Below are 14,902 nucleotides of genomic sequence, written 5' to 3'. Positions count from 1 at the left end.
ACAAAAGGACGGGCGTTAGCTTTTGCATCTAGAAGTTCCCCGTTTCTATAACTCTGGCATCATTTTGTGGGCTTTACGTGCCAAAAGTCTCGCGAAAGACTCGAGGGACGGGCAGCCCCTAGACGGTGACCGACTCGGCACTGAGACCCCGGAAAAGCCCACAACGCGTCGGCTGCCAATAGGAAGCTCGCTCTTCCGAATGGCTGCTGTCGGCGTCCGCACTCTGCTTTGAGGGGCGTACCTTGAACCTGGGAGGGGTGAAAGTTGCCGCTTCGCCCTCCCAGGAGAATCTGGTGCTGGGTGCCTCCAACGACTTCTCCAGCCGGGTCTGGACCATGGGCGACCAGAGGCTCAGGGTGAGTCCCCTCGCAGGCCGGCCACGTCGGCCGGGCGGCACGAGTGTCCGTCACCGGCCTAACGTGCCCGGAAAGCATCTTCGACCGGTGTGTGTCACTTGTTGCCACTCAAGGATCACTTTGAATACGCTAAACATGCCCGTCGGAGATGCGCTCCTGGCACCGTAGCTCGCTTCCCTCTGGTGACTCCCCCGCACGTGCAGCACACGCTGACGGGTCACAGCGGCAAGGTGCTGGCGGCCAAGTTCCTGGGGGAATCCAGCCGGGTGGCCTCCGGCAGCCACGACCGCACTCTCAAGATCTGGGACCTCCGGAGCCGGGCCTGTGAGTGCTGCCCCGAAAGGGAGGCCGCCCCGCCTCTTTGTGGGGGCGCTCGACATCGATTTGTGCGCGTCTCTCGACTAAGAGCGTTTTGGGAAACCTTCGTGCCCGACCAGGGGCCCTAATCTGGACACTTGGCGAAAAAGTCAGCGAGAAGTCTGGCGGCCGTGATTGGCCAACTCCGCACTTGACCTTGGTGCCGGCCATTCAGAGCTGCCGGATTTCTCGCTGACTTTTTTGCCAAGTGTCCAGATTAGGGCCCCTGGCCTCTGCCCTGCGGTGCTTAGAAGTGGCGGTGTTTGGGGGCTCGCCCAATGAAAAGCCTCAAGACGCAATCAGCAAGAACCAGAGTCGTCAAGGCGAGCTCGATTAAGGGAGGGGGGAAGATGTTCACTTTCTTTCCCAGAAGTATCGTCTCTGTCCATGGATGCTTTCTGAAACGCGGTGGTTACCGTTGCTGCGTTCTAGTGCTCCCAAGTAAGCAAAAACAGCAGTCATTCAAAGAGCACTCCGATGATCACCAGAGAAGAGGGGAAGAGGGAGCTCCCCTTTTATCAAGATTGTCTTTTGTGCCTCCCGGATTTGCACAGACGTCGCTATTCTCCTCCCAGAAGATTATAAAAGAATAACCCGTCACTCCAAATTCTTACAAAAGCAACTTCCCTCTCCTCCTCTTACATGGTGGTCAAAAGTATGCGATGTGACATCAGTGCAACCTATGTATGGTGAAGATTGTGTGTCGTCTTTTGTTCTATGTCCCGGATGTTGTAAGCCTCGGAAAATGTCCTGGCAAAAAAGACTTTGCCCGTAACTCGGAGCCCCGATTGTGCTGACCGTGCTGCAACATGGCCACTGCTGCTGTTCCACTCTTTCTTTTCCTCTTGCTTGAGGAAGGAACAGTCGATTTACACTGCGCAACAGCAGTGTGCAACAGCACTGCGGTATGACCAATTGTTCGAGCACTAGTGCCTCCCTTTTAACTACAAAACATTGAGGTTGAATTCATTTGCGTCATTCTCGTCACAAATTGACCCTTGTCTCTCGATTGTCTGTGTCGAAGTTGAAATGCATGCGTTGCGGGGAGCGCCGGTTTCACGATCTCGCAAAGAACACGAAACACTCGTGAACACTCTGAACGCAAATGTCACTCCGCGGCCGTTTGGCACTCTTTCTTCGGCAAAGAAGAATGCCGATGCACGCAGCCTGCTTATTGTGGTACGTACGAGGAAGTAGAAACAATTCCTCGTAGACTAACGAAAAGGAGGAGTGCAATTTGAGTGCTTTTCTACGACCAAAGTGATTTGAAGTGCTTGCAGTTCCCTCGATTGAGAGTGGACCATTCTCGAGAGGCTGGGGGGGCCACGCAGGTGTGCGCACCATCTTTGCGGGCTCGTCGTGCAACGACCTGGTGACGAGCGACGGTGGGGGCAGCACGGTGATCAGCGGCCACTTCGACAAGCGCATCCGCTTCTGGGACACCCGGGCGGAGAGCAGTGCCAACGAGATTGTGCTCGGAGGCCGCATCACCTCCCTGGACCTGTCCACCGACCGCTGTCTGCTGCTCTGCTGCGTGCGCGACGACTCCGTCAAGCTGCTCGACGTGCGCATGAACCAGGTGCTCAGCACCTACGGGTGAGGGCCTCCCCTCTTTGTGCGTCTGGCCTCCACCGGTGAGGACCAGTGCTCTAGCTCCACCATTGTAGTCCCCCGGGACAAGAGAGCCCTTGGGGTTTTCCTAGCCACCTTTAATGCGTAATGTTACGCGCACAAATATCGACCTATTCGGCAGAAGATGGGAGATTGCTTGCTTCAGTTCAGAAACTGTACTCTCCTAGCTGTCCCAGAGGCACGAGGAGAGGACGCCCTAAAGAGGAAAGCAGGTGCCGAGAGTGAAATGGCTGGCTGGCTTGTGTTGGCAAACCGGAGCCACAAGTCGGGTTGGAAGGACTCGCCTCGACACGGTCAGACGTAAATCTTGCTAGGCGGACCGATGAGAGCGAGGTGCGTACGAGAAAAGAGGAGTCGAGTTAGGTGTGCCACCGACGCAACCCCTATTTCTATTTTCTCGTCAAATGTGTAATTATGGACTTCTGAGGCAAATGTGTTTTTTAACTTGGCACTTTCTTGCTCAGGGGTGGTTTTCGTAACATAATTTTGCATCTTTTAATTCGTCGAAATAGTATTCATGAGCCATCTGCCAATCCTGCATTTTAGCAGTGTTTGTTGCATAAAAGAAACTGGTATTCCAATTAGAGATGTGCGAGTATCAAATTTTGGTCTGCAGATCGAATATGAATATTAAAATTTGACTGGGAATATAAATTAAAATTTTTTTGGAACATGAATATTTTACGTTTAGAGTGAATGAAGCGTGAATACTTTATTAAATTGTGGCTGGAAATCTTTTCTGGAAAGCATGCCAATGAAAAGGAAGTTTTATTGCACGAGAAATATTTCACTGCATGATCATGCTGACAAAGGAGCAGAGAATGTCTTGCACGAACCACTCTGTGGGTGATTTGTGCTGGATACCTTCTTATCTATATTTTTTTACTTATTTTCCTTTCATTGCTTTTTTTTTTATCTATCAGTGTTTTACTTTATTTTTTGTGTTTATTTTTTATTATTTTTGTTTATTTATTTTTGTTATTTACCATATTTTCGGGACTATAGGTCGCAGAAGCAAATTTGGGGTCAGAAATAAAAGATTTTACTCGGATAGTCTGCACTTAGTGCTTAATGAGAACATTATCATATACAGCACACCTTGACAAATGTCTGCTGTATTAGCTCGCAAAGAAGCTTGTATAAATCAACATTAATGTACTCTGTCATTCACAAAAGCCTTCATGTCTTATCACAGTTAACAACATAGAAAAAAAACAAATCCTTGTATAGTCCACACCTGTAGACAGTCCAGGTGTCGGCAGACTATTCGCGGCAAGTTTGGATATCACCGCCTAGTGGCGACAATACCCAAACTTCTATGCACTATGAAAAGTAAAGCATAACTGCATGGATAGCACATGCACTACCCATAGTGAGGAAAACAGAAGCACCCCTAGCGAGCTTCTCACCGCGAATAGTCCAGAAAAGACGGTAGTTATTTTTATTTATTTTATGTAATATTTTATTATTTGCATACAAAACCTGCAGCTCTTGCGGGAACGCTTGCATTCCAATAAAGAAATTTATCCTTCCAGACGAGCTGTGCCAGCAGCTCGGTGGGTTTAAAGGGCATTTTTTCTTGAGGCTTTACAGATTTGTTTCGTAAAAGCCGTGGAAGCTGCATTAGTGCGGTCTGTACAGGCGAGTTACACAGCTAGGAGGACACGATATGGCGGCTCATCGTCACAATAATTCATACCGTTAACTATAGTTCGTTGATTAACTTTTGAATTAGTGAAAATAAACATGGTTCTAATTAGAAATTGCCGAGCGTTGTTAAAAGCCACTAAATCAGTAATTTTGAGAAAGACTTTGAGGTCGCGGGGAGTGCAGTAGTATGCTAAAGTTACCACCCGTTCAACAGGCAGAAGTCTGGTGGTGAGAAAACATGGATGATAATGGCCGATTCACACAACGAAGTGATCCGCAGACGGATTGATCGCGTGACGACATGTCCGTTTGTCTCCCAAGCGCTTCCACACAAGGGAGACGACGAGCAGAGGCCAGTGAAGACGAACCAAACCTGTTCAGTGCTGCGAAACTCCAACATCGTTGTCCAAGAGAGAAGTCATCATTTGCTACCGCAATTTAACACTGCTCTTACATACAGATCGAGACAAAACACAGTGATAAGGCCCGTTCACGCTCTTGCAACCAAGTATAACCCAGAGAGACAAGACCTGTTGAAACCTCTTAAAATTTCTTCCGACGAGAGAACACACTGGCACTCTGGCGCCATCTATGCAGTGACCCTGGAACTGCATTTCCCAAGAGCAAAAGTTTCGCGGGATTTCCGAGGTCCAATGTGCGTAATACCTATAAGAAAGGCTCGTTTATAACTCCAACAAAAGTTTTTTAAGCCAAGAAAGAAAGGATAATGCGCGAGAGAAATAGAAAATATGCCGGACCGCCAAGTTTACACTGCTACCCAATAGGTGGCGCCAGTGTGTCCTCTCATTGTAAGAGATATTAAGAGGTTCCAAGGCACCCGGTTCTAAGAGGTCGCAAGTGCATGAACGGGCCTATAGGTTTTGCACCAATAGCTTTACTAACCCATTTACACAGGCGAGGTCCTGCTTGAGAAGACTTCGGCGTAGAAGCGACCAAGTTCTGGGCTCGCGGAGGTGCGTTAGGAGATGCCTTCATGCACTCCGCACTCATGTGCAACACTTATGTGCTGCACCACAGTCACAAGAAAGGTCTTGCTCGATGAAAGACTACTTGGACATGCAAGAATTTTCGCGGCGTGCTAAACAAGTTTTTATGGAAGCTTCTCGACACGGAATATAGCTCAGCTTGAAATTTTCTTTCCCAGCACTGTCCTTCAAAACCAAGGACCCCACTCCAATAATAACAATACTGTCCGAGAGCATCCAGTTAACCGATGACGCTTCAGTAGTTTCTTCTACTCCACCGCTGCAAAGCAGTACAGCTGGAGGCCCGAGCCAGGTGGTGAAGCTCGACACCAGAGTGCCAGAGGTGGACGCAAGAAACCCGACGATTCTAAAGACATTTTTTTTAATTCGACAAACGTGGAAAGTAAAAGTGCACTGCACACCGAATGGCAGACACTTTTTGCGAGTTATTGGAAGATATTTGCACACCTCTAGTTCTAGCTTGTCCGGAACAAGAAGCATATTTGCAATAAATGCCAATGGGTGCCCCACCAAGAGGGTTTCGTGGCACGCCTGAAAGTCCCTTTGTGGTCTGCCCGGCACTGCAGGGACGACAGCTTCAAGGTGGCCTTCGACTGGACGCGGGCCAAGCTGAGCCCCGACGGGAGCTACATCGCGGCGGGGTCCCAGGACGGCACCCTGTTCATCTGGAACACCGCCACGGCCAAGCTCGAAAAGAAGCTCAAGGAGATGAGGTACGCTGGCTAGGAGGTGGCCATCGGCAACCGACCGTTCTGCCGGACGTAATTTTTTCAACTATCTCTGTACTCTGTTTCACGACAACTTGGCAAACAGCGGAGGCCCCCCGTGGTGTGACGAAAGTTTTAGAGTGAGGCACGCGACGCTGTTTAAACTCGGGTATTTCATACTTCCGGTTAATTTAAACAGCTATGTTTTTAATGTATTTATAAGCCGCTTATTTCGAACGTGGTTTTCGCTTAATTCATACTTTTTTTGTTCTCGCGGCCCCGTTGAGTGCGCTTCTTTCCGAGCACAGGTGCACCGCAGAGAAGCGATACCCGCGGAGCTTACTTTCGTGAGTGTTGCTTCTCCGCAGTGCACCGGCGCTCGGAAAGAGGCACACTCAGCAGGGCTCAAGCGTGCACACATTAGCGGAAAACGGCGTTCAAATTATGTGCTTCAAGACTAGCGATGATGACCAAGACGACGTCGAGGATGAGGAACAGCTCACCGGCATTATGCTTTCTGGCCTTGAAGCACGTAAGGCCCGCTTCAGACGGGGCGATTTCGCCCAGCAAATTGACGTCGCAACACCAGCAACACGGGCCGCCCTCGTCCACACGCAGCAACGAATCGCTGCACTTTGCCACGTAAGGCCCGCTTCAGACGGGGCGATTTCGCCCAGCAAATTGACGTCGCAACACCAGCAACACGGGCCGCCCTCGTCCACACGCAGCAATGAATCGCTGCAATTTGCCATCATCATCATGAATTTTTATTTTATTGCACTATTTAGACACACAATTACACTCTATAAACATATTTTTATGCATTTAAATCACGTCACGACGACCGCCAAAGCAACTGCAGCTGTGGTCCTGGGAACCGCCATTTCCTAACTGTGCTCCTCTTGGCTTTAGCCAACTTACCATGCTTCGCGTATCCTCCTTCGAAGAGCGCAGAGACTCTGCGTACGCGCGCACTTTCCGAAAAGTAGCGCACACAAAGCGCAAATCACAGTTGGCATTTTATATGTGTGCAGTGGCGACAAAGCTATTATTTGCATTTGCAAAGCTTTTACGTACGCTATTCTAAAATTCCCTACTAAGTGGAGTGCCCTATTTCAATTGCTAAAAATTGATTTCGCTCTCGAATGAATTGCAACACATAGGGAGAACAAAACGTGTGCTCATCCGCAATAACATGTGGAGCTCCATTTGGGGCAAGGCACGAACGAACGCCCACAGACGTGCAATGCGGAAGCCACCGACATTGTCGAAACAATGCAAAGGTTTAGGCTTTGTTTCTGTTAAAATAATATGGTCAACTGTTAGAAGCAAAGGTGCGTCGGGATTACGTTCTGGCGAGAATAGCACACCGTCCCGCAGCGGTTAAAGAGGCGTTATAGCCTATGCCGAAACGAAGCACAAAGGTGGTAGGGTTAGCGTGGAAGGCCGCCCTCCACCGAGTGCCGCCTCCTTTTCGCAGCTCCGCCATCATTGCCTGCGCCTGGAGTCCCAGTGGCGATGACATCGTCAGCTCGGACCGAGACAAGAGGGTGTGCCTCTGGTCCCATTTCTAGGCAAGGCAGCTGCACCATCGGGGCACGCTCCATACCGGACCACGGACGCTCCAGTCGCCGTCCTCGTGGCAACCGGAGCTTGCGGGGGCTGCTCAGGGACGTTGACTAATTCTCCTCGCGGCGACAGGAAAGGACGTTACTGCTTCTTCGTGCGGAGTGCCGACACAAATTGCATCTTTCGCAAATAAATGAACTTTCGAACGAGCGTTTCGTTCCGACAACGTGGCGTACGCATGGCAATTTAGGCCACACGACACAAACGACCTCGGGCTTTGGAGCTTGGCCGCAGTCACGACATCTGACAAAGCCCGGTACGTACGCAGTTTAATGGTGCTACAGATTTCCCAGAAAGGCTCAAGAGCACGCTTCCTCCGCGTCGCTCGAGTCTTCCATCTCCTCGTCGCTGGTCACGTCCGGCTGCTGCGTGGCCTCCTCCTCGCAGCGCGGGCAGGTGCAGGTGAACAGGTGGCTCTCCCTGGAAGGGAGAGGTGCGTCTTGCTCACTCTACCGAGCCGGCAGTGCGGTATGTGTGCATTGTCCTCCCTCGCCCAGCCTTCGGCGCCCGGAACGCGTCTGCGATCGGTGCGTCTCATGCTTTCGATTTCTTCCCGATGCAACGTGACTCGCGACACCACAGACCGTCCAGAACCCGGCACAAAGGTGGGACAAAAGCTCCGGCAGGCGCGGGACGCCCGTAGTCTGTTACGCCGCCGTCGGAGCCGTTCCTTCCGTGGCTTCCGAGACGTCGCTTTTCGGTGGCACTCTTACGTCCGGGCGATGCACCGGTCAGACACATGTTGCAGGTGCACTAGTGAGTCCCTCCAGACAGTTGCTTCTTTTACTTACGGCCAAATCTGCCGGCAGGTTAAGTGCTTCGTGCACTCGCTAGTTACCTTGCACTCGCAATCTATCCCAAACTTCTTCACTACCGGCGGCAGATTTAGTCGTTTCCCTTTCAGCCCCTGCCCCTACCCCCTACTGCCCCCCCCCCCCCCCCCCCCCCCCCTTACCAGCCTCCAGTTTTGGGGTTGGTTTGTTGTGCCTTCACACACGCATGTGCCAAGTTTGTCTCCACCTACGTAGTGGCTCTGTGAGATCTTGGGATGCCGGGGCAAAGTGTGAAAGCAAAAACAAATTGCTCGAAAAAGTAATAGCGTGCCGGGAGGGTCAGTTCACCCAAGAGCAGCCCGATTCCCGCAAGGTTGCGTGGATCCAAAACAGTCGGGGAGGCTGGGTAACCTTGACCTCCCCTACCGTTCGTCCGCGTCCCTTCTCTCGCGAGTCGGATGCACTTTGTGGGTCGTTTCTTCAAGCTTCCAAGCACGAGGAAAAATGCCCCTCTATCTCGAGAATGACGTCGGTTGCGTAAGAGCTTACTCGCGAAGCTGGAGCGTTTGGTCGTTCGCGTCGCGAGCAGACTTTAGGGCGAGGCAAGTCTGGCCTGGTCAGTTTTGTGAAATGGGCAAGAGAAGGCATGCTCTGCGCTGGCAGTCCGGCCGCCCGCCTTTCCACTGGTCCCCGGGTGGTCGGACAGAGCGAGGAGAACGGCCGGGGCACTACGAGGGTCGTCACCTGAGCATCTTGATGCGGCTGTGCCGGCTCCTGCTCAGGCTGCACTCGTCTATGTAGGACACTGTCACCTCCTGCGGGAAAGGGACGGCGTGAGGACTGCCCCGCGACCCGGGTCCCTGGGCTGGCTCGTGCTGAGTTCGGCAAGGCTCCTAGCCATGCACGGCCGACAATCGATCGTAGAGACTGGTTTTTGTGAGCGAGATAGAGTGGAAGCCTGGCTGCCCAGTTAACCTTAAATAGTACTCCGTCGTGGGCAAGGAAGCCCGGACGTTTGTGGGACACTTGCCTCTCCCGGCCGGATGTCCCTCAAGGCCACCAGAGAAAGGGTGTGGTCGTTGTGCAGGAACCTGGCCTCTGCGTTGGGGCAGCAGCTGTGCGCACCTGCAGACAGGCCCTCGTCAGTCACCTCTGCCCGCTATGCTGGAAGAGTCGCCCCTTTTGGGGGAACGAGACCGACGTGCCACTCTAGGCTTCCTGTCTTCATTTCCTCGAGAAAATTAAAAAAAGGATGTAAAATTAATGTCACTCTCCCAAAAAGTGACACGAAGATAGGAATAACTTGCGGCACTCGTTGTTCTTGTTTTTCGGCGAGGACGGCCGTCGTCTTCGCATTGTTGGGAGTATTGCTGGGCAACACGGAACGCAAGTTCGCCCGCTTCTTTGGCAGGGGTTGTGGGGACGTTGGAACGCCAAGTGCCAATTGGCTCTGACTGAAGGATAGTGGGTAGGCCTCAAAGCAAGCTGCCTCGAGGTCTACCCGCTATCCTTCAATGAGAGCCAATTGGAAGTCAGCGTTCCGACGTCACCACAACCCCTGTAAAAGAAGCAGACGAACTTGCACTCCGCACAGGATTTGACGCCGTGCATAGTTCGCAATGCCAGTTTCTAGTCGCTAGTTTCAGAAAAAAAAATGTAACTTCACTAGGCAGCTAGTTTATAATTTCCTCAACAATGCCTATCCACCTAGAGTCCATAGAGGTGGGAGAACCTTGTCCCGCCCTAGGACGGTCGTGGGGGACTCACAGAGGCTCTGCAGTGGGTACAGGCCACAGCCTTCGTTGTTCAGGAACACTCCGGACTCTGGAAGAAGAATCCACGCTCACCAGGCACTCCCGGCAAGTGGTCCACAGTCCTCTCGCACACCATTTGCGTAAATAAGGTCGTGGCTTTAGAGCAAGAAGTCCACCATCTTCCTTCGGCCGTCTCGAATCGGCGAGAGGGGGACGGTGCCGGTGGACCCAGGCTGCTGGTGTTAAAGGGACACTGACATGGTATTCATGCTCGCCGATGTTTTTAGTTGTACATGACATATGAGAGCCCCACAACCCAGAACAGAACGAGGCTCAAATTCGGCCTCTTTCTGCCCGAAAACCACCGATCAAGAACTGGCCAGATTGAGTCGCGCTCACTCTCTTCTCCGTGGTCACGGGCTGTTTTCTAAGGTTTAGACACGACCACCAAATTTAATTAAAGTCAAAGTTTTTTGCGCGACACAAGGGACAATCACAAGCGAGTAGACACGGACAAGCACAAAACACTTCTAGACCGCATCATGAACCAACTAGGCCAACAACAAGTTTTAATTAATCAAAGTCGTAGGTCATCGAAGGCACATGCACAATATTAAAAATAGAAAAGAAATACAATACCCATTTTTTGTGGCTTCTAAAAAGCTGCAAATGCGTTTTTTGGCAAGGTAAAAGTATCACAGCCACGTGATTTTGACACCTCTCTCCTCCTCTATATTTCTTCCTCCCCAGTCCATTTTTGGTTTCAAGCTTTTGCATTTTTTTGATTTCATTAAAAATGTGACGCTGAAGCAAAATATTGATTGGGTAGTCTTCTGACACCATAATGAATCGCCTGGCAAAAAATAAAAAAAAATAAATGTGGGGGGTGTCAGTGTCGCCTTAATACAGTGAAAGAAGAGGGGAAACTTTGCACGCAAGACTGGTACCTAGTTTTTTCTCATTTCATTTGTTTTACCCTCTCACGGGGGGCTTTACATAAGGGAGGCAATATTGAACAGATGATTAAAATGGTATAGAATGAACACTAGTTTACTTTTACTACATGCAAACACAATGTATGTAGTAGCATGTGCGAGGAAACTCTCATCGTGTATTCTTTAAAGAAAGAAAAGTTGACGAGCACTTGCACGATGCGTCACAGCGAAACGAAGGTTCCTAACATATTGTCTTTCTTTTTCTGTCGCCCTTTTCCCCTTCAAAACTGCCACAATCTTTCACACTCCATTCCCGTCTTTACCGTCCATAGCTTTAGGTCAACAGTTCCCTTTGCAGAGCCTCAATCGAGGACGTCTCCATAACGTCGACCAACCGTCCCCTCCGCCATATCGTCCGGAATAGGTGGTTAATGGGTCAAGAAGAAATGGCAGTGTTTTGGATCATCTTGCTTCTCTGAGCAGACTATGCATCAAGGTGTAGTGGCTGAGACGGGCTCTGATCCGGCGAAGAAAACCGCCCACGTTCACAAAAAGGGTTCCAGTGTGACGCAGGTGCGCTGCCCAAAATGCATGTCTATCCGGGAAGTTTGGTGCTCTGTACCTCTCACGCGAAACACACTACTCTAAAATACTGAGCATGCGCCCCCGTGTCAGCACCCCCTCCCATTTTATAAAAATTTATTATTTTTGTGGCCCCCGTCTTAAATGTACCTGGCCGAGTAAGGGTCCCCTCCCCATTTTGATTGGATAATCTCTCAATTTGGAGAAGGCACTTGCTCGGTATTTTATGGTAGTTTTCAGAAGCCCTCGAAGGGACTGCCAAATGGGCATCTGTCCTGCCAAAACGCGCTTCCGACAACCGTTCGAGCCGTTCCCAATGGTGCCGTCGACATGGCGCAGACAAGACGTGACTGTCAGACACGTTTCATGCACTGCGGTTCGAAGGCACTTTTTTATCGCTGCGTCTGTGCTCTGCCAACTCAGGAAAGCGAGCTCCGCGCTTTGGCACCCCGTGCGATAGAAAGGCTGCTGAGGCATCGCCCGGGGTCAAGAGAGGGGCCGGGAGGCCTCCAGGCGTTGCGACCCAAATGCGAGACGGCGCAGATGTAACTTTACCCCTCTCTATGTCGTCGTAGATCTCCTCCACGGCCGAGTCCAGGGCAGCACGCTCGCTCGGAGGCAGCTCCAGCTCGTCGACGTTCCTTGCCCAGACGCTCAGGGCACTGCATTCGGAGATCACGGTAACGTTACCTTCGTACGTCTCGATGTAGAAGCACCCTCTAATACCGAGACCCGCAGTCCGTGCAATGGGTCACAGCACAGACGAGTCTAAAAGCTACCATATTTTCTGGGCTATAGGGGCAGGCGAGGGGGAACTCGAAGAGCCGCTGGGCCCTTGGAAACCAATTCTTAAAAGGCGAAACTTAAAAAAGTTTGCACGAGCCTGCTGCAATGATTAGATGGTGGGGCTTCACTCTTTGTTTCGGTATTAAAAAGATAAATATAACTTTCGGTACAATGTTGGCACAAATCCTTAACATTTTGGCAAAATTCAGCGGGCTAAGCACGTTGGTGCAAAGCAATTGCATCGCTGGAAGCATTCACTGTTTTCCAGAAAATGGCCCTTGAGCAGCAAACACCTGGTAACTTTGTTCTACTAACTTGAAGACAATCGTGAAATGTGAATGGGTTGCTTCTCTTTTCAATTGACCATCCTACCTACGTTTTGTTCATCTCTCGAGATTGTCCCACTACAATGCACTCAGCAGATTGAATCTGGAGAGAAGAGGGGGATAGGAGAGAGAACAACTGACGACTCGAAAAATCCCGGCATTTGCTTCGTCGACCGAATTCGCAAATTGAACAAATACTCCCCTCGGGGACATCTACACGGTCGCACAAATGTCAGTTCCCCGCAGCATGCTCTACCACGAGGGGAAGCACGCTCGGCAAAGTGAGCTTCGAAAGAAACCTGGAAATAGTTTTAGGCTTTCAGAACTATCCAAACTCTAGCGTTCAATAAAGATTCTATCAAAATTATTTCCAAGTTTCTGACAATCGCAGACATGCAATAATGAGGTGTGGACAAGTAATGTAATTTGCGGGAGTGGCATTTGTCGCTCCCGGAAAGTGCACGAAGACAAACAACGCAGTTGCGTGGTCCGCGAGACTGCCGGTATGAGGACCCACCGACCTGGTGCCGATGGATTGGCCCCTCTTGACCAGCAGGGCCACCAGCAACTCGAAGTCCTCGGGGGCCGTCCACTGCGCCGGGAAACATTCACCTGAGGAACGCACACCGCTGTGGTGCCTGCAACGCATCTCCGACCAACGTGTCCCCCCCCTCAACAGACGAAGACCGTCACTATCATGGCAGTTCTGGAAAGCCAGAGAATGCGAGCGTTACTGTCGTCCTAGCTGCCAAAGCTTCCGTCAAGCTGGAGGGCGACTCGTAGTGGAAATGCCACGTCCACCACCTCTGCTGCGACACCGCCAAGACGCGACAGTTTTTGCGGGTCCGCTTTTTACGATGCGCTAAACACGCCGGTCGGAGAAACGTTCTAGGCACCGTACAAGCCCCTCGCTTTCCGACCATGCGTCCGGCCAGCGTTGCGAAGGCCGCCCCACCTGGCCGACGCGGGGGTGTCCTTGGAACACGTCGAGGATCAGCCGGCGGAGCAGGGCCAGCCGGTCCCGCCACTCGGGGCCGAGCAGCCGGGCCAGGGTGTCCTCTCGTTCCCGGGGTCCCAGGCCGGGCGTCAGGCGTCCCAGGGCGGTTGCCAGGGCGGCCCCGTCCTCCGCCTGGGCCATTCGGGCCAGCAGGCGCACCGCCAGCAGCACGCTCGTCGTCTCCGGTGGGTGGTGCAGCTCCCTGTGGGGATGGCGGCTCTCTGCACCCTAGGGACGCCTGCCCACGCCGCCCCGGAAGAGGGCTCCCTCGCGAGATCCCCGACTAGAGCAGTTGTGTATGGCAACTGCCAGTGGACCTAGATGCACGACGCACCGACGGTGATCTCCGTATTTCGGGCCCAGAGGTTACCATGGTAACCGAGCTGGTAGTGGTGCCTGGCAGCTTCTTTATTCGTACGGGTCATTTTATCTCTCCATACTAATGGGGTACAAGTTGGTAAAAGTGAGAAAAAGAAGGGGGCGGTTGGCATACCGGCACGAGCATGTTTGAAGTCTCGAGTGCCTCACTAGCTGTAACATATGCAGATACGCACACCAATGGTTTGAACTTTGCACTACTCAAGAAGCAAGTGAAGCGGATGACAGGTACGCACTCCGAAATATCCTGACGCTACTCCAGCAATTGTCGGTCTAGTTCAGCTCTGTCGGGTTCTATATGGCGAGGAGGAACAGACGAGACTGTGCAGGGAAGAAAGCCAAGCTCCGACTGAAATGATCGGTGGGTGGACGGAAAGCTAGCGGACTTTGTCTCTATACTCGCTCTTAAAACGCTTTCGAATGCCGGCGTCCCGCGTCGTAAACCACGCGTTGCCGCCAAGGGCAGACCGACCTTGCGCTGTCTAAACACTAATGTCGAATGTGGTTTGGGTGGGAACCATAGGGGAACTCACTTCCAGGCCTCCGTGAGCCTCTCCAACGGCTGCGGAGGGTCCCTGCCAGCGGTGCACAGCACCCGGTGGTGCAGCGCCCAAGCCCGAGCCCTGCAGGCATCGCTGCAGTAGAGCACCTGCACAGGGTAAAGCACGCTGCCTCGAGGGTCCCCCTGCCAAGTCGGGAAGTACGGGAAGAAGCCGAGAGGCGAAAGGAGAAGCTTCCGAGGGGACCACCAGAAAGCGTCTGGAAGCGAGCAACTGTCACCTGGCAGGCAGGGCACGAGACGTGCTCCTGCGGCCGCGTGGAGCAGCACTGCGGCCAAGGCAGGCGGAGGCCCGGCTTGGCAGCTAGGCGCTGCACGTTCTCCTCGGCGGTCTCCAGGGGACGCAGGCAGAGGTCGCAGGCGGCGTACCTGCGGCAAAGAGCCCCATGCACATTCAGGACAGTAGGGGAACTGAGCGACGCACTCCGGTCCGAATGCTCCGGCCCACCCCTGCCATGCGTGCAGACCCGCCCC

General features: G+C 52.2%; 2 protein-coding genes across 3 annotated transcripts in view; one reads left to right on the top strand and one right to left on the bottom strand.

The window, feature by feature from the left end:
• The window catches only part of LOC8023853 (autophagy-related protein 16-1), a 28,477-nt gene extending 20,989 nt beyond the window's left edge, over positions 1–7,488 (top strand). For both annotated transcript variants that reach the window (XM_029995139.4, XM_029995138.3), the window contains exons 11-15: positions 285–356; positions 560–680; positions 2,045–2,309; positions 5,569–5,715; positions 7,190–7,488. In XM_029995139.4, coding sequence (XP_029850999.1) covers positions 285–356; positions 560–680; positions 2,045–2,309; positions 5,569–5,715; positions 7,190–7,283 — 699 coding nt within the window. In that variant the 3' untranslated portion in view covers positions 7,284–7,488. The remainder of the gene's footprint in view (positions 1–284; positions 357–559; positions 681–2,044; positions 2,310–5,568; positions 5,716–7,189) is intronic.
• A 101-nt stretch (positions 7,489–7,589) lies between these two features.
• Positions 7,590–14,902, bottom strand: part of LOC8023854 (SET and MYND domain-containing protein 5) — a 9,324-nt gene continuing 2,011 nt past the window's right edge. Inside the window, exons 3-11 of the mRNA XM_029995141.4 lie at positions 14,650–14,797; positions 14,403–14,518; positions 13,450–13,693; positions 13,016–13,086; positions 11,938–12,044; positions 9,879–9,935; positions 9,142–9,236; positions 8,856–8,926; positions 7,590–7,758 (exon numbers count right to left, since the gene is read on the bottom strand). Of these exons, the coding sequence (XP_029851001.2) occupies positions 7,638–7,758; positions 8,856–8,926; positions 9,142–9,236; positions 9,879–9,935; positions 11,938–12,044; positions 13,016–13,086; positions 13,450–13,693; positions 14,403–14,518; positions 14,650–14,797 (1,030 nt within the window). The 3' untranslated portion in view covers positions 7,590–7,637. The remainder of the gene's footprint in view (positions 7,759–8,855; positions 8,927–9,141; positions 9,237–9,878; positions 9,936–11,937; positions 12,045–13,015; positions 13,087–13,449; positions 13,694–14,402; positions 14,519–14,649; positions 14,798–14,902) is intronic.

Source organism: Ixodes scapularis, unplaced genomic scaffold (assembly GCF_016920785.2).
Source record: "Ixodes scapularis isolate PalLabHiFi unplaced genomic scaffold, ASM1692078v2 PGA_scaffold5__190_contigs__length_132052651, whole genome shotgun sequence".
In the NCBI taxonomy this organism is placed as follows: domain Eukaryota; kingdom Metazoa; phylum Arthropoda; class Arachnida; order Ixodida; family Ixodidae; genus Ixodes; species Ixodes scapularis.
The sequence above is the reverse complement of the archived record's forward strand: the minus strand, read 5'-3'. Positions and strand labels throughout refer to the sequence as shown.